Source organism: Bombus vosnesenskii, unplaced genomic scaffold, assembly GCF_011952255.1.
Source record: "Bombus vosnesenskii isolate JDL3184/JDL3185 unplaced genomic scaffold, Bvos_JDL3184-5_v1.1 scf7180000013304, whole genome shotgun sequence".
Taxonomy (NCBI): Eukaryota; Metazoa; Arthropoda; class Insecta; order Hymenoptera; family Apidae; genus Bombus; species Bombus vosnesenskii.
In genome coordinates, this window is record NW_022882953.1 from 2583038 (window position 1) to 2601745 (window position 18708).

At 31.7% G+C, this 18708-nt stretch overlaps 1 protein-coding gene and 2 long non-coding RNA genes across 6 annotated transcripts in view; 2 read left to right on the forward strand and 1 right to left on the reverse strand.

Annotated features, from left to right (window-relative positions):
* Positions 1-18708, reverse strand: part of LOC117234349 (alpha,alpha-trehalose-phosphate synthase [UDP-forming]) — a 39777-nt gene that overhangs the window by 8693 nt on the left and 12376 nt on the right. For all 3 annotated transcript variants that reach the window (XM_033495459.1, XM_033495457.1, XM_033495458.1), the window contains exons 3-5: positions 16394-16550; positions 807-971; positions 15-243 (exon numbers count right to left, since the gene is read on the reverse strand). In XM_033495459.1, the coding sequence (XP_033351350.1) occupies positions 15-243; positions 807-971; positions 16394-16550 (551 nt within the window). The remainder of the gene's footprint in view (positions 1-14; positions 244-806; positions 972-16393; positions 16551-18708) is intronic.
* Positions 14955-15670, forward strand: LOC117234358. Its single transcript, XR_004493510.1, has 2 exons — positions 14955-15284; positions 15447-15670. It is a non-coding gene; the product is annotated as an uncharacterized LOC117234358 (long non-coding RNA).
* Positions 16550-18556, forward strand: LOC117234357. 2 transcript variants are annotated; one of them, XR_004493508.1, is made up of 2 exons: positions 16550-16882; positions 17135-18556. It is a non-coding gene; the product is annotated as an uncharacterized LOC117234357 (long non-coding RNA). The 2 variants fall into 2 exon arrangements; XR_004493509.1 differs by having other exon boundaries at positions 16550-16878.

The window sequence follows — 18708 nt, forward strand, 5'->3', positions numbered from 1 at the left end:
CAGTGAAAGCTCACCAAGCATTCCTTGAAGGATTTCATCAGCCCATGGGAACAATCTGAAGATGTCCCATGGTGGGAAAGGGATGTGGAGGAAGAAGCCTAATTTACATCTGAGACGTTTCTCGTCGGCTCGTTGCCGAATCCAATTCGCTGCTAACATTAGGTGATAGTCGTGCACCCAGACCAAAGGCGTGCCATTCGGTTGATTCTTCTGCTCCTTGTAAATTTGTTCCAGTGCACTGACCTAAGTCGATACAAAAACTGAATATTTAGTACTAGAAATATCTGCCTAATATAATGTCTATAATCTCGTTTTTATCTCAATAAAACTCAATTTTTACTAAAGGCATATTTTCGATACTTTGAAAACAATAATTCTTTTTCTCCGATACAATTCTATTACGAATAACTTACTAAGTAACAAAATATTCCACGTATGCGGAACTTTTCAGTTCTCATTACTATTATGACAACATAATATCTCGCATGTAAAGGTACATATCGCTCTGTTTAAGTCGCAGCAAATATTTGTTACCTTGATACCATTTTTAACAATTTCAACGTAACACTTATTTGTAGAGTACACAAGAGTATAAGAGTATATAGATAACAGTGTACTTCCTGTGTTTCATATCTTATATACATTTTTCTTTATCTGACAATTTTATCCACATAATCGCTGCCTGACATAGCATCATATACATATATCCTTTCGTCGAATTGAATTACTACTCTCTTGCTATTTCAAGTAGCTGACGTCCTATTGTAATTTCAATCGATACTCCATTCGACGGCGATTATACTCACCGTTTTAACAGCGAATTCCTCGTTGACCGCGGAGTACGCTCGCCAATGTTCCGCGATAAAGGTCGCTCGATCAGGCATAGAGTGGAACAATGGCCAAAAGGTTCCATTGCAACATCCATTGTAGTACGCATCGAAGATGACCGGGTCGAAGTGTACTGCCATAACCTGGAGAACAAATATTACGACCTCTTTAATCCGGCTGTAGAATATAACATGCACATAGATATTAATTAGCGTTCGCTGAGATGTCCCAAGGCGATTCTTTGTATAGAACTAAAGAAGCAACTTCGTAGTTTTCCTTTCTTAGCAACTGTGCACATTATTGTTAGAAAAGCAGAGAATAATACGAATCGCGTAGAAAGTAATGATATTTGTTTATGTTATATGTATTTTTATTTTTATTTAACTTCTGCATCTTAATTTTTATATCTTTTAATTCATAAGAAGAATGTACGTAAAATGACATGGTCACATTGCTAATTTCATTTCTTTTTCTCTATTTATTTAACTTCCAAATCTTTATTTTTATACATTCTGTGTATTCTTAAGGAAATCTCTCTCCCCTTTTTATGCTTTCACGTGCTTTTAGAGGATGAGTTAATCTCAAAAGCGCGATTTTTCAAGATACTGCAATTACTAGCGTATTTATTTTTTAAAGATACAATCCTGGTATAGAAAAATATATTTAGAAAAGAACGGAGCACAACAGGATATCGATATGTGTAGATTCTATATTTTAAAGATAACCAGTTAACGTTAATTTTCTATATTATTTTGAATGTGAGGGAATATTTCAATTTTTATAGAATCAAGTGGAAATTTTAATTCACCCATGTAACATCCTGCCATTAGGCTGAATTAATTATTCAACTTCTTCATTCTATCTTCTGACATTTCAATAACGTATCAAATGTACGTGAAAGATATAACAAAATCATACGAAGAAAGGTGATTGGCGACGACTTTTATAATGAAAGAAACTCCCTTTGAGATACATAAAGACTATAGAAACCGTTACTTGGAAAAGACAGTATTATTACAAATAGAAACATGTACTCATTTGTATTTTTAAATTTTTACAATAGAAAACAATGAGACCAACGGACCTCTTTTTTAACATAACAATGGGTCGTTAAGCTACCTATTTTCTTCCTCAGCACAATGTTTTCTTCTCGGAAAGAGACTCCACGAGATGCAAAATGATTAAGGAAAAGCTATCTCTTGTTTTTTTCGTTCGAGAATATCAAACACGATCAAATGTATATAGAATATAATGGCTCGCGAAAATTTTGAACACTTACTATAGACAATTTTATATATATATATATGTCTATAATAAATAAATAAATAAATAAAATAATAAATAAATATTTAAATATTGTGTGTGTTATATAAAACATTTTCAAATTTCATTAGCCCTGTAACGAGACACAGATATCGTCAAATTATATCAGACATATTTGAAAACAATCTAAAAATTTATATAGAAATTATGAGATATTTGCTGCAAACATATATTTGATAAAAAAATTAGTATACTACATGAATACACATTTTAACCGTACAGTAAATGTCAAAGATGGTCCCATTAAATATTGAAGTTTATCAATATAATAATTGATTTAATTTCTAATTTTGTTTCGTATAATCCAATTTCATGGATTCGTTATCGTCCTTTCAAAATTCCATTATGTCCATCGTACCTAGTTTTATATTCTTGATCTTCTTTTAAAATTCCTTACGATCAATTCCACATTGGGAATTATAAGCAAGTTTGATGACACTGCTTAATGGTGTGAAAGCAATTCTACACTCGATTGCCACAAATAGTCACAGCGTCGATCGAATGCAGCAAATAACTCGACAAATGTTAAATCAATGACGTTACACGTTCTGTCGATCGTCATACGCGTTTGCAGATTGATCGTCGCCATTGCAGGAAGCATATAATAAGAATAGACGCAAATTCCTAAGCCGTGGTATACAATTTTCTTTATCAAAAGCAACGATCAAAGATTCAGGCATCGTCGCTTCGTAACACGAAATTACATCGACATTAATCTGATAATAAAAAACAAACTGTGTACTTGAGAAGGAACAAGAGATAAACATAATATCATTTAAAAATTGTGGGACGCCTGAGTGTCTACAATTTTAAGAACGTACCCAGTATAGTATACCAGAACACTGCAATTTCAAAGAAAGTCTATTTTAGATTATACAATTTTATTATGCAACTATTTTCGTTGGTAGAAGTACAATAGGATTTGACAAGCTTGCCAATTTCTTCAGTTTTTAAATGTGTCAAGTTCGATAAAAAATATTAAAATTGCGATGCATTAAATATTAATGTATCGAGCCAATATTTCTTATATCCCTGAGATTTAGTGCGTCCAGGAAACTCGAATAAGAGCTAGAGATTTTACTTGGAGCCATTTGTAGTGTCTATATAACTCCAAACGAGTCTACCATATAAGTATCGATTTTAATTAGCAGTGAGAAATTTCTTTGGCTATCACGAAAAATAGATCATAAAATTCCGTCATAAATTCCAGCAACGTATAAAACGACACAATGTTCCAACGAACGGGGACATAGTTGAGTTTTATGATGATGAAGGAGATTTAGTTGACTCGTACTACTTGACGAAGTTTCGAGTCTGCTCTAGTTACGACGAGGTGGTATCTTTCCAGAATTTTTTCATTTATCTGCTTTAGAAGTAAGTATCTACCTAAAGATACTACCCACTTTTAATTTTGTCAAACATTAAAAAATTTCTTAAAATTCCTAACATATTCTCAGATAAAGATTTCTATTACCAAAAACCATTCCCTATCGATTCTACGCCAAATATTACAAATAAAATCGTAAGTTTTCGCTTGAAGTGAATAATTTCGTGTAACTCATTAAACGAAACAAATGCGAACTCTTCTTCGGTAATGTAGGTCGATTCGAACAAACAACAAATTGTACGAAAGTCTAAGAAACTTTCGGTATTTTCCAACGAAATCGCGAGAAAGTGTAGAAACGAGACTCGCGTAAATAGCAATCGGAAGTGCATAAAGTCCGGCGTAGGAGTCGATAACACGATAACGCTTAGTTGGCAATACGTGACGAAGTCCCAGAACATCTTTTGTTAATTGCTCGTTATCCTCCTCGACGTTCTTTTGTTTTGCCCGTAGCACGGCCTCCTTTATTTTCTGAACATTGTGAAAACACGTCCACTCTCTGGTTAACGATTGACGCAAGCGGTCAAACAATCGCTAATGAGATAATTATTAATGTTCTCAGCAGGTCTAGACACAACCATCAGAGGAAGAATCTGATTGGTGCTTTAATTATCATTATTTTTTAAATATATTGATAAAGATAATGTATAATAAAGTATTATCTAATTTATTATTTAATTTCACACAAATAAAATAACATTTTTCCAAAATATATTACGTGAAAATACAAATATTCCAAGCATACTCTGTTCTAATCGTTCTAAAATAATATTATTCCACGAAAAAATGATATCAATTCACCAGGAAACAGAAAGCTTCCTTCGTTGTGTTACATTTATTTATCAGTTGCTGACATTACCTAACCAGCACAGAAAAACCTCGTTAACATCTAAATGCTATCGACTGACGCAAATGAAAGTCCAAATGAATAAAGAAAATGAAACTGACTAGTAGTATTAACTGTTTCTTTGTGTGGTGCTTTTACCGTCTCTATTATTTGACTTGGACATAATGTGGAAAACGAAAAAAATTATATAAGCCACGATAGATTGGTCCCTGGCCGACGAAGTTCAAAAGAACTTATCGATACAACGATTGCATTATAACGTTCTCGTATCACGCCACTCCTTTGTTTCCCTTTGATATTCATTAATGGTGAATGGGATGTATTGAAGAAAGAAGAAAAATAATATTGACGAGATACTGTAAACTTGCTGCAGCTTTTTTCGTATTAGCATTAAGAATTATTATTCCACGATATTACTAAAATAACAGGCTAAAATAAAACAGAATAGCAGGAATTTATGGAAATATCTTTTACAACATAACTAGGTCATTATTACGTAATTTTCAAATATATTCTAGATGGTTAATATATTAATGTGAAGTATTGATATGAAAACATAATGGTTACTGCTACCACGAATAAATCATTATCATCGAATTCGTTGAATTTTGAAATTTACCGAATTAATAATATTACAATTAACAAGTCGCTATAGCTGTTTTAAAATAAAATAAAAGATTCTAAATAGAGTACTTATTGTTAGTAAATATTATGATGAGCACCTCCTTTAAACATATGTCTGACATATTTTTAACGTATGTGTTATGATCATAATGTGTTGTTCTGATTTGAAAACTAGAAATCAATAACAATGAGATACAGATAGTATCTCATTATCGATGCAATAATATAGTGATACAGTAATAAATACAGTAATAAATAAAATAAAATTAAAAGGATATACATACATAGATACACAGGTAGCTTATGTTAGATATATTGTAAAGAATATATTACAAGGAAGTATCATCATGATGAAAATAGTTATTTAAGTGGTTTCACCCGTATCATTCACTATATTTAACATTGCAACAATAAAAAGTATAGACGTCAATGATTGCAAAAATATCTACGATTTCTTGGCGGTCGTTCATTTAATGTCAAGTATCAAGATTACAATGTATATAATGTATATGCAATAATATACATGCAAACAGCTGCTCGGTTTAGCGTGAAGCGCGCTATTTGTCTTGGCAAGCCTGAGTTTGTCCTTTCGTAACGACATCATGATAATTTTATTGCATAAAAATACGTTTTTCAAGTATCTTTAAATTCTTCTAGCTATACATCTTTTGTATACTGCATCGCTATAGTTTAATGTAGATATATGTATAAGTACACGACATTTTCGTTGTATTTTGCATAGAAATGCATGAAAACGTGTTTTATAATGATTTCAAATGAAAACGCAATCAATCTCGTGATGTAAGCGGAAGCATGCAATATGTGTAATTTCATTTACATATCATAATATAAATAACAAAAAACAAATGAATAAACGACACGTGCTCGTCTTGTAAAACCTACAACGTTACATATCTATGCTTTCAAAATAAACAAAGGTGGATATAGCGATTCACGAGATTACCTATAGTTAATCCAGAGATTTAGGTATTAAATAAAATTGTCCCTATTATAATCTACAACTATTGATTCTTTTTCATAACTTCATCCGTTAATTTAAAAAAATTTATCTCCAAGCTCAATATACAGTCTTAACAATTCATAAAAGTTTCTAACGCTTTAATGGTAGATTAAAACTGGAAAAGTACAGAAGGCACATACACGTTGTACATCTTTTTCTGTTCAAAATATCTGTTGACTATTCTGAAAGATTAAACTGTGTTATCTGTTTGCATATGTTTTTCTTATTATTTTTCATGTAACAAATGCGCAAAATTTTATGTCATAAAACAAGATAAACATTTCTTAAGTCTACAGTCAAATGGAATTTAATTGTTTAGAAGAAATAATTAGAAAAGTCAAAACACATAATTAAATAAAGATTCTTCAATACTCCAATATTTTAATACCGAAATAGAAGAAATCTCAGGAATCTTCAATACTCGACAAGAACAAAATTTACTCCCAAATTTCAACGAATAAAATCAATCCAAACCAAACAAACATGAAAACAGAATTCCAAATAAATCTATCCGGACACAACGATATGAATTCTAGTGTGATATGTATGTACAAAGATTTCCTAACATTCTACCAAGTTCGACTAATGTTTCACACTTCGTAGACGTCATATGAGGCATTAATCAACGCTGGATCATGATATTTACGCATGGTCCCAGAAGCAGACGAAAAAAAGGAAGGACTGAATCTTCCTCAAAACAATTTAAGTATTACGACCGTATCACGCAAACGTATCAGACGTAACAAAATTGTGTTGCGTCACGTTAACGAATCTCGTCTGTCCCGCCAAGCTGACTGACGATGATCTGATCGGCTTATACTCGCTTATCGACTGTGAGTCCAGGGAAAATTTTCGAGATCGCGTGAAACACGTGATTAGCGAAAGACACGCCGCGTGGGCGTGCATGTCACAAAATTTGACGTAAGAACGTGTGAATCGAAAAAGCGTTATCGAAGTCTGTAGCGAAATTGAACGCGGCTGATAAACGTCGTTGGATTCGCGAGCGTCACGCCACTGATAACCCCTCTGATGATTTGACCTCTCGACACGATTATCGTGACACCAGATCCTTGCCTCAGATCCATTCGTATACGAGCTGATCGACGCTTTGTAAAAATCATTTAAGGAGCTCGGAGGTGATTTTTCACCAGTGATTTCCGAATAAGGTCGCCGAGGATTGGCTCGATGACTGATTAAAAACAACTCAAGGTCCGGCTACGTTTCGGAGATTGGAAAACATTTCGGGGAAACGTAATCGAGGAGAGCTGATACGAGATGATAATTGAAGGTCTCTATGGGAGAGACTGTGGGCTCATTTGTTGGAATTAGAGGATAATATCATTCAATTCAACCTGTTAACCGGGCCATTTATTCAGCAAAGATTATAAGAATTATATCTAAACTCTTCGAATTAGATACGTAACTGATTTGATCAGGCAGTAAATCAAATTTTGGCAAATGAAGTTCAAATAGACAGAGAAAGGGAAGAGATTTATGACAAGAATTAGTTTAATAGAAAGGGAATCAAGAAAATTATAGTTCGTAGTTGAAAAATTAGCTTAATTAAGAATCAGATGCTCTATAGAACTTGATGCCCAAAGCAAGCAATTTTTGAATTGATTTTACAATTCATTACATCTCAATGTGCAATCAAAATTTGTCTCGGAAACATTTTACGTATTTTCTCATCCAAACGAATCAAGCATCCTCTACCGATTATATAATAACTACTTCGTCATACTAATGCAAAATTGATGAATCCTAACATTTCACCAATATTTCTGTTTTATTCGATGAATTTACCAATAATCCATTTTTCTCTTTTCCACGGTTAACCCTTTCAACACGGTAGAAAAATTCTTTTCATCAGTTATTAATAACAGGAGCATAATAATACGATAGAAACGGAAACAGAATTACTAAAAAATTAATTTTTGTAGAGGGGATAGAAAACGTTAAAATAATTCAAAATCAGTTTTACTGAGAGAAGATACATTTATCGTGTTCAGTTAATAAGCTGTTAAACTACAGTGTTGCGTATGCACAACATCGAACATGAAAGGGTTAAATGCATATCTGCTATTCCATAACTCAACTCCGATAAAACAAAAGAATCATACATGAAACTCATATACATATATATATATACATATGTATATGTATGCATGTATACATATATATAGTTCTTCCTAAACGTTATTTAGGACAAAAACAAGATATTCTATCTATGCTTGAGAAAAACCCCCGCAACACTGTTATCACAGATACGTAAACACCACCCCCACTATACGATCTTCGTTTGTTCGTTTTTCTCTTAATATTTCCCTTAAAGACGTGGATATAATGATGTATTCATATCAACACGAGACATCGTATTTCCTCGGGAAAATAATGAAGAGGAGTATGATACAACGTTGAGAATAGAAACTCAGCCTCGCAAGTCGGTACACAGGCTACTTTCAAAGTAGAAAGAGACAGACTCTTATGAAAGGCCAGGAAGCTTCGTGCAAATTCCTTGAAAGTCTCTTGCTTTGGATCGTTATAAGTGATAATATATATTTATCGACAAATAAATAAACGTCTATATGACGGCGTTTTATATTATTATGTAATTGGTAAACTGTGGATGTTCATGCATTTATTAAAAATTGACAGATGCAAAAATGTACGAAGTATTTGTAATGTAAATAAAATATGTGAAACATTCATATTCTTTTTTATATAAAAAAGTTACATATATTCTATAAACATATAAATATTTAAATATTATTTATATACCTAATTTGGTAGAGTTACTTTGGTTAGTACAATTAATTAGCAAATAATTAGTTAACAAAACATTCATAGTAAGTAGAGGGGACACAGTATATATATTAGAAACGATTAATTAAATATATGCAGTAAGTGAAAAAAATTTCTATTCAGATTCCCTTTCTTTAATCGTGATCATAAAAATATAAATTCGCATCAACATTCGCAATCTAGTAATTCTATCATAAATTATAAAATTTGTTTCACAATTTCTTTGGACTTAAGAGAGTTTTAGGCAAAAAGCTTTTTATTTTCAATTTAAAATTTCGTACAAACAACTTTATGAAAAGTCACATACAAATAAAAATATATATCGCGCTTATATCGGATATTTACCATTTCTCCATTTCGCTGTTGTACATTTAAAAATTCTGCTATCGCTCCAGTATCTCTTTCTCAAAGCTTAACGTAACTTTTGTATGTCACTTCATATCTATTTCCCCTCTATATTATCTTCCAGGAATATCTGATCTCCTTTTACGAAGATCTTTTCCTTGTAGCCACAAGCTACGCCACCGTTAACCAGGGACAATTGGCTCGTTCCGCAACAGATCAAATTCGTTCCCTGTGGATCGCGATTTGATTAACTCGATACCGAACAATTCCCTTTATTTGCTCGTTTCAAAGTTCAAAGGTAAATCTGTATAACCAAGACACAGTTACAGCTGACGCGGTTCTAAATTATGCTGTCTGATATCCGGTTCGTTATTGATGACGTTTTCCCATCTTTCTTTCCATCGATGTTTACTCCTATGGTTATTCGAAACGCGAAGCTTTATAATTGAAACGATTGAAGGATTTCGTCGACTCGATATCACAGGGATTACATTGATTTAGTCGATGTAGAGCAATTTTATTTAGTCGATGTAGAGAATCGGTAGCATAAGCGTTGATTGCAATTATGACGAAAATAATCCTTGGACATAATGATCTGTCTAATGTAAACGGTAACCGGTGACGTAGATTACTGTAGAGATACAAATTGTTACGAAGAGGACACGAAAATTTGTTAGATACGGTTAATTCAGCTGGTAATTTTGAATAGAAATTGTTATATTAAATATAGTTTCCAGAGAAAATATTTAGAGAATTCTTCTATCGCAGTAAAGAAGAATTTTATTTGCAAGGTTAGTAATTTAAAATGTAAAAATTTACCTGATAATAATACAATTTTTCTGATAAAAACGTAGTATATTCTTTTTTTGTATACAGTTTTTCTAGTTTTTAAATCTAAAATTAACAATATCCAAGACCTCGTTTGCATTTTTCTGATGTAATACACTTCATATGTAAATTATTCATATGTAAGATATTACAAGACTGAAATATTACATAAAAAGTCCACAGACATTTTGTTAAAAAATTGTAACGGAATAATACAAAACGTGAAAGATATGTTTTTTCCCCGTAGTTTGATACAAGCAAGGAGAAATATTTCATGCTTATATTGTTTGTTAATATAATCTGTCTAATTTGCATAATGCATAATTGTGTACTGATGATACTATTTTACAAAGATCTTGGTAGAGATTATTTAAGCGCCAATTCAAATACAACGTTTGGCATAATCAAATGCATAAATAGCTAATTCCAAGGCTAGAAACAATCGTAAGACAAATGGATAATTCTTATTGTAAGTTCGTCAAATTCTTTCTGTTAGCCTTTAAAGAACCGATTTTTTATTGAATTTATCATTGGTTTTCTAAAGTTTTTGTAATTCTTCTTGCATCTATAACTACATAAAGCGTGAGAAGATTAACTAAAGGAAGTCCATGTTACAGAAATTCATACATTTTAAACACTTTCCAGCATCCAACGAATGCCAGTTAGATTAAATCGAAATCTAATTAGGTCGATCATTTTCCTTCTCAATACAAGTGAAACAGTGTTTAGCTCGGATCAAACTCATTTCCTAGTAAGAATGACGATGTTTGCTGAACGAGTGACATTAGTAAGGTTCAGTGAATTTTATTCCAATCGAATAAATGGCTCTTTTTGATTCGAATTGTTTCTGCTTGAGTATAGTTCAGTCCCAAAGTACATAATTCCTATCAGTTTATTAACTTCGGAACAAATAGCGTAGATACGTATAAGGAGCAATAGTAAATACCGTCCGTATTAAGGCATCCTTATAAAAGAATCGAAGAAGTATGAATGTGATTAATTATCAAGTTTTCAATGACTTTACTATTTTTAAATTCGCTATGACATAATACGTGTCGTCTCCGACATAACTGCTACCTATTTCTGTTTTATATATGGAACACGGTCGCTTAATTGCACACATTTATTAAGTACAATTTAGCAATGTTGTTAACAAGAATTGCGGTCAATTTTCTCAAGAGCAGTAACAAAAGAATGATGGAAAATTTCCAATAAGAATTAAATTTGTAATGCTAATAATATGGTGCTCTATTTTGAACTTCTTCCTCTGGAAGTAATAATTATTCTATAAATATAATTCGTTGAATTCTACGTTATGCAATAATTTATGTAATAAATTACGTAATTCTAAGTTATAGAAAAGTAAACTGATTTCAAAAAGGGTAGTTTCTCATCAATATTCTATCATATTATTGCCCAATTATATTTATTGGATATATATTATAATTAAATATTTCTAACACGATGTGAACGAAATAAATTACAAATTTGCGTGAAAATAGTTGATAGATATCAAAGCTGGTAGAAAAGAACAATTCCATCGATTTGTTAAAAAACTAGTTACACGGTGTTGGAATCGAAGACTCTTTTCAAAATTCGAATGATTCTTACATCCGTAGTAAAAACTTAAACAATCTTTCTAAACAGATACAAAGGGCAGACAAACAAAGATCATCGCTTATCAGTAGGCATGGCCAGGCACAAAAAATATTTATGTATATAGCGTCAGTGGTCATCGTGAACAAGTCTAATCAAAATTAATTCTCACGATAATACTTTTTGTTGGACTTTTTTTGGAATACTTTTGTTGTTATTGGACGCTGGCTGCCGAGGCTTGTTCAAATTGATAAGTAAAAACTGAGGAAGATGCGTATCAGGAGAAAAATACCAGTCATTACGGAAGTGGAGTGTTTGAGTAAACTACAAATTATTCTAATCACCTTCTTGATGAGTAATTTCACTAGTCTGGCAATAATTTGATATGATAAAACTTGTTAGTTACTCGTTGTTTCTTTTAATTCTATTATAGAATGATTCCGAGTATTTAAACAGAGACTATATTGAATTATTTAATTTGCTATTTCAAGAATCTAAAGAAATTTCAAGAGTCTAAAGGAAATTTAAAGTAAACTGTTTAAACTAAATTGGAAATTTGGAATAGTCGATTCTAAAATATTTTCAAATTAAATTGAAATAAATTTGAATGAAATTGTAATGAACATTAGTGTCGTAATAACAATGTTTGAAATTGAAGATTGCACGATTCTGCAGATTAATCACATCTAAAATTATATTCCAGAATTATAATTCCAGCGGAAAACGTTACATAAACGCGAGTTTATTACAGGGAAGAACATTTATTTTACAAGATGCCTCTTTATTCACAGGCGCAGTTCAAGATAACAGTGAAACTTTCGGAAGTTACCACTAAAAGCTACAAATCGATGGAATATTTTTTTGGTAATTCTTATTTTATTTAGATCTTACAAATACCGAACACGAATAAATCAGACGTGGCAGCAAGAATAAACTATCAATGCCAAGGTCAACGTGCACACTATGATATCAGAACGTGTATAGGCAAACACATTGCGTGGGTGTTAAATGAGGAAGAAGATCGTTGTCACATAATAAAATCGTGACAATATATTTGAATCATAGCTCGTTATGTGCCTTCGTCATGTTAACGGCAAATTTCAATATCCACATAAAACTGATTTCTACGAAATATCCTTGAAACGTTTCTTTCCCTGAATGAATCATTCGTGCAGAGTGTAAGTTTAAAAACCGGGCCAGATTGTTGACATGTATTTCTATTGCAAATGAATCGAGAAAAAAAAATTATAAGAAAAAATGTTGCACTGTCTATTTAATTGCAACATGCAAGAACAGTTATAAGACTATTATTTGTTTTCAATACTCGAATATTTGTAACAAAATATATTTCATTTATTTAGTAAAATGTTAACTAGAAAATTGTTTGAAATCAATATTTTAACAAATGTAGAATTCTCCAAGTTACATAAACTGAGAAAGAAATGTAGAAAAAAAGAACATTTTCAATATTTACATTTAATTTTAGTCTATCTAGCTTCCATGTCCTTTGGAAATGATAAACGAACAAAAATACATACTACAGAAACGAACGATAAGTAGATATGCACACTTTTGTTTCGTTGTGACATTTGCAATGTAAACTATGAATCCTCAGAACGGTATAGACTTATTTTTTATAATTAGGTTTAAATCAGTAGTCAGGAACTATTCTATAAGAGAAATTTTAAAAAATTATAGGTTCATTTGCGATTAATACAGAATCAATAAGTCATCCAAGAGAAATTATTAATTCTATGCTAAATACACAGTCATATTCATATAAATATCGACCAATACTTTATTATCTGATAACGCAAATAATGATAATGGATCTTTACCGAGAAATGCAATAATTACAGCCCAACATTCACTCGATATTTACAACAAGCACTTATTTTCATAATACTCATGTATTAACTAATCATCTCTAAACAAACTACTCTAACAACCTAAATAAGCACCTAAATAAAATTACCGAAATATGCGACTTCCGATAAAACTCGTAGAATCCCTTTGTTTAAAATCCATAAATATTAGGTCGTCCGATAAGTTTCTTTCGTTTCATAAGGTGATAATAGATGAACAATAATTTCTGTTTTATATTATTTTATTGAATTAAGTATGATCCATTTCGTTACGTTTCTATTATTATGTTCGTGTATAATTCAATAAACTAATATAAAACAAAAAACATCGTGCGTCTATTATTTCCTTATAAAACGAAAGAAATTTTTCGAACAACCTAATACATACGAAAACGTTTTATTGACAATGTATCATCAAATTCAATAATATTTTCTACGAAAACCTTTAACCATTTTTCACGAAGATTGCAAAAAATTTTCAGAAAATCTCTACAAAAGATACGATCTTCCGGAAAAGATTTATAAAAAACGATAAAAGCGAATGGAAAACTAGGTTAACACGGAGGAGAGATGGTCTCGTGATAATTTCACCACAATCGGAATTCGATATTAGAATTGACCGATGCACCGGAATCTATATTATACCTATGAGCTAGGGCGAGCTTAATTATAAAATACTTTAGCCGGTGTCAATCGTGATAAAATCTAAAAAGCGTGGGCGAGGGAGAACGATAAATTATATTTAACGTATTTCCTGGCTAGGCTAGGAAATAAATGAGTTTCCCGTAGAGAGTCGCAAACCATCCTCTTCAAATCTTCTCGAACTTTGACTTTCTCACCGAATCCTTTAGAAGGAAAGTTTAGCAATTATATAATTAAAAAAAAAAATGAAAAAAGAAATTTTAATTACTTCTTTGCAAATATGCATAAAGTGAATGAAATGCATAATAAAAGAATATTTATGAAAACAAAGAATTCATAAACTAATTAAATTATATCTAAGATAAATATAGAAATAAATGGCAAGTAACAAATTAACCCGCCTTTGAAATTGAATAAAATTAATAATAGTGATATTTATCGGTAAATTTAATTTATTCGTAAAAAATAATGGAATCTATTACATTCTATATTTTCGAATTGAAAATTAAACGTCGACATAACGAAGCATAACAATAGATAGTATATAACCACATAAATCACAAAAACAAGACTTCATATGTATGAGAAAATATTATTCTTTATTTTTAATCGCTGTCGAATACCCATCGGACAAATTGCAAGGAATTTATAGGGGTTCATAAAAAAAAAAAATATTTTCAATTTATCTTTCATGTAAAATCTGGATTGTTCTATTATTTCGATTATATCACTTGTTCGTATATTATGATTACGACTGTATTGCATTATATTGCGTCTCATAATTACACGCTACCGACACGCGAGATAGTTCCTATAATTATCGATTGGCACGAGTGCGACACGCGGAGAGATTGAAGAAAACATGCGTTCCCTTAAAAGAATCATATTTTATTTTAGTTCATAGCTTTACGTATCAGCCAATTCGAATAATGTATCGAACTGCATCGAGTTTCCGCGGTTAGAATAGGATTACTAACTTCGCAAAATGAACGTATAATGTAAAATTCAAGCAGCTGAACGGATATACTTATTCAAATATATTTAACCTCGTTGCATTGTAATGAATTCGCGACAATGAATTCGCGATAATGAATTCGCGCAGTAGTCATTTAACGGAAGTCATCATAGTTCTCCGAGACTGACATCTCAATCACTCGATAAAACCCATAAAAAATTCAAGTAAAATTTCTATCGATGATATTCATAGCGTGGAATTATCTTTTACTAATTTCCATTTCATTTTACTATTTTTATTAGATAGTAATTAAATAACAAAAAAGACAAAATTAATTTTTTGGCTAACCACAATTTCTAACAGGTTGATTTTCTTTCTCTTTTTAGATTCTACAGGATGAGAACGAACTATAGTTGTGCTGCGCTATAATTTACACAAATTGGACTACGTACTTGTTCTCTAAGTGATAACATACAAGATGAATTTTTACACTTGTTTTTTTCTTAATAAAGTGAAAGTGATCAAAACATGATATATAGATAATACAAAAGGAAAATATTTGCTTAAAACTACGTGATTCTTGAAAACATATAAATCTTACTTCATCCAATTTTCCATCCAACGAATAACTTTATATCATTAGATATTAAAACCTTCTATCTCTTCCACAGCTTTTTACATCAAAATTCAGGCCGGAGCTATTATAAATTTCCCCAATGACGTAAATAGTATCTCAAGCAAAATTGCTCGACCTTGATATTTGCTATGCGCGTTATCCTCATTTTTTCATCAGAAATTCGTTAACAATGTAATCAACACATAACAAAAGACATTTTCGCAGCGATCTGTTATAGATATTCATTCGACAATGTGCAACCGTGTTCGTCGTAACAATTACTGTCGATTAATAGCAACGTTTCTCCATAATATCGTTCCCATCCGATGAAAATATCTTCACGCGCACGTTATCGTCGTGTATTATTGAAGGCGTAAAAGATCGACGTAACTTGCAAAAATGAAGATTCGTAAACAGACGATGTTATGTCTTTTGGTATCTTTTGTTTCAAACGTTTGCTAACGTCTCGTAATATACAATTTAACTTCGAAACTTTTCAGTAAATATTTTTAACTAGACCATTCGAAAATTAGAAGTTTACGATCTATTGCTAATAATAATGAAATAACGATGAAAATGAATGGTGTTAAAAAACATTCTCTAGCAAATTTCACCCCGAAATATATTACATTTAAATGTCAAATTTTCGGGTGACCTATTATTTCGTCCACTCGATGAAAATTGTGTAAGAAGAAAAGTGTAAAAAAAAGCACCTACCTTGCTGGATAGAAGACCAGCAGTCGGTGTACGATCGTTAGGATCGGACTCCGGGATCGGTTCATTCGGGTTCTCCATGTGCATACCTGGCCATCCAACCCACACTCCATTTCCGCTTATAACCACCGGTGCTACCGCTGTTACAAGACCTCCAGCACTAAAAAGAGGAAAACGTACCAACGTTATCAGAAGAAGGTGTCACCAGGGAGAGAGCAAATAGAAAAAGGTGGCGTGCGTACAATGATATGCATACAATAATGTGCGTACATGACAAATATCAGTATATATAAAAGTAGAAAACTCAGTCTTCACGAGCAGCTCATAGAACACAGACGATCTGTTTGGATCTCACTTGGATCTATTTACTTCCTGAGACCATTTGAATGGTTTTAAAATACAAAAAAAATTTTAATGGCGTTGGAAAAAGTATAATTTTAACAAGGTGGAAGAACGTGTTATGTTTTGAATAAACTTGAGTACAAAGAGTAGGTAAACATATTTTTTTATAACATGTGTTTTAGTCACAGATCTATGTTTCATTTCTATTATATTAATTGCAATCGGATCGAAGTACTTTTAAATAGTAGAAGATTTAGTATGTCTGAGTATAACTACATAAGTCCATATAAGCACCTAAGTCACGAAACACATGCCAATCTTGATTAAAATATTTGTACAGCTGCATTCTGGTTAAACTCATAAAAAAGACAATGTAATTTACATTTCTGCTATGTGTTTCAGAGTTATAAACCAACAAAATGAAGAGCGGATAGAAAAGAGGACGTACAAATGCTGATTTTGGACATCTTTCAACAAGGAACCCGAACATTTCGGTGAAATTTTAGAGTAAGACTATCTAATAGGAAAACTACGTTATTTCAACATATAATTAGTAGATAGAAAATATTTTTTTCTCGCTTTTTACCACTTGATACTGAAGCACTTATGTAATATAAACCTGATTAAATTAAACCTATTCCATAATAATAACATTTTATAATAAATAATATGATTTCGTTCTTATTCTAAATTCACAAATATCTAGTGGTCCATAGATGAAAGTGTAAATGATAAAGGAAAAAAGATAATGTACAAATATTTTTCTTTGATTACGCGTATTTTCTATCAATTTTTAACAGAATATCAACAATTTCCGCCTTTAACTAACCGTCTATCGTCTATGTAATAATAATAAAGATAGCGACAAAATCTATGAAAAAAATAATCCCATACGTAAATATAAAAGATCACCGAGTGGTCGTCATCGGCGTATCAGGCGATAAGACGAGAATAATATTGAAAGACGTCTTCGATCAATTCTGTAACGGTTTGCCAAGGAACACACACACACACAAAAATCACATACAATCATATTTACATAATGACAAATACACGACGATTGTATCAATCTCACGAACGTATATTCTCGGCTTTATATAATCGAACGTATCCAACCACTTTTAACCATTTTATCATCGTTATTAAAATTAATCTAGATTAGTGAAAACAATTGCAAATGTGGCGTCATTAAATTAGAAACATGGAAGGATGGTAATGTTGTGATATTTTGAAATCACTTGCATAATGCCGCATCTTTCAATGAGATGCACCTGTGAAACTTTCATAAAATTGTTAAAGACTTTGAGGAAAATATTCCGCGAGTACCGACGTTATTTTATATTCTCTTATGTAGGATTATCCATTTAACACGTTGGTCGCCACGTCACCCATATCTATGTGACGGGTATACCTCGGTGGGGGGTGTCACCCAAGTATGGGTGACGCTCTTCTTGTTCGAGTTAATTAACACGGAACCCGCGCTCGCGAGAACATTGAGAATGTCAAAAGTATAACATGTACGCTTACTACTACAAACAACTGTTGTGAAATTCATCTATGAACTATGTCGAATACTGATTACTCGTGTTAAGTCTGTAGTTTAGTTTTGAGATAAGTTCGGCTTCTTATCATTCTAAGACAAAAAAGCTTGTCGGCTAGTCCGAATAGATCCAGACACTGCAAAGGATTAAATTAATTTCTATTTGTATAAACTGGTCTGTCTAGATATGAATTTCTGTGAGGTGTCTTGTTGTATCTTGATTGCTTTTCTTATTCCTTATTCTTGCATTCAACGTATTCATAGAGGTACGAACCAGAATCAGGTAACAGCGACAATCAACTTAATCAAATCAAATAGAAAGCGATCGATGACAAATTTTAAAGTACGACGTGAAAGAAAATGTTTAATACGCTAAAAATAATAATTACCGAACGAAATAGAAAAAGGGCCTTGAAATTTATAACAATTTGAACAG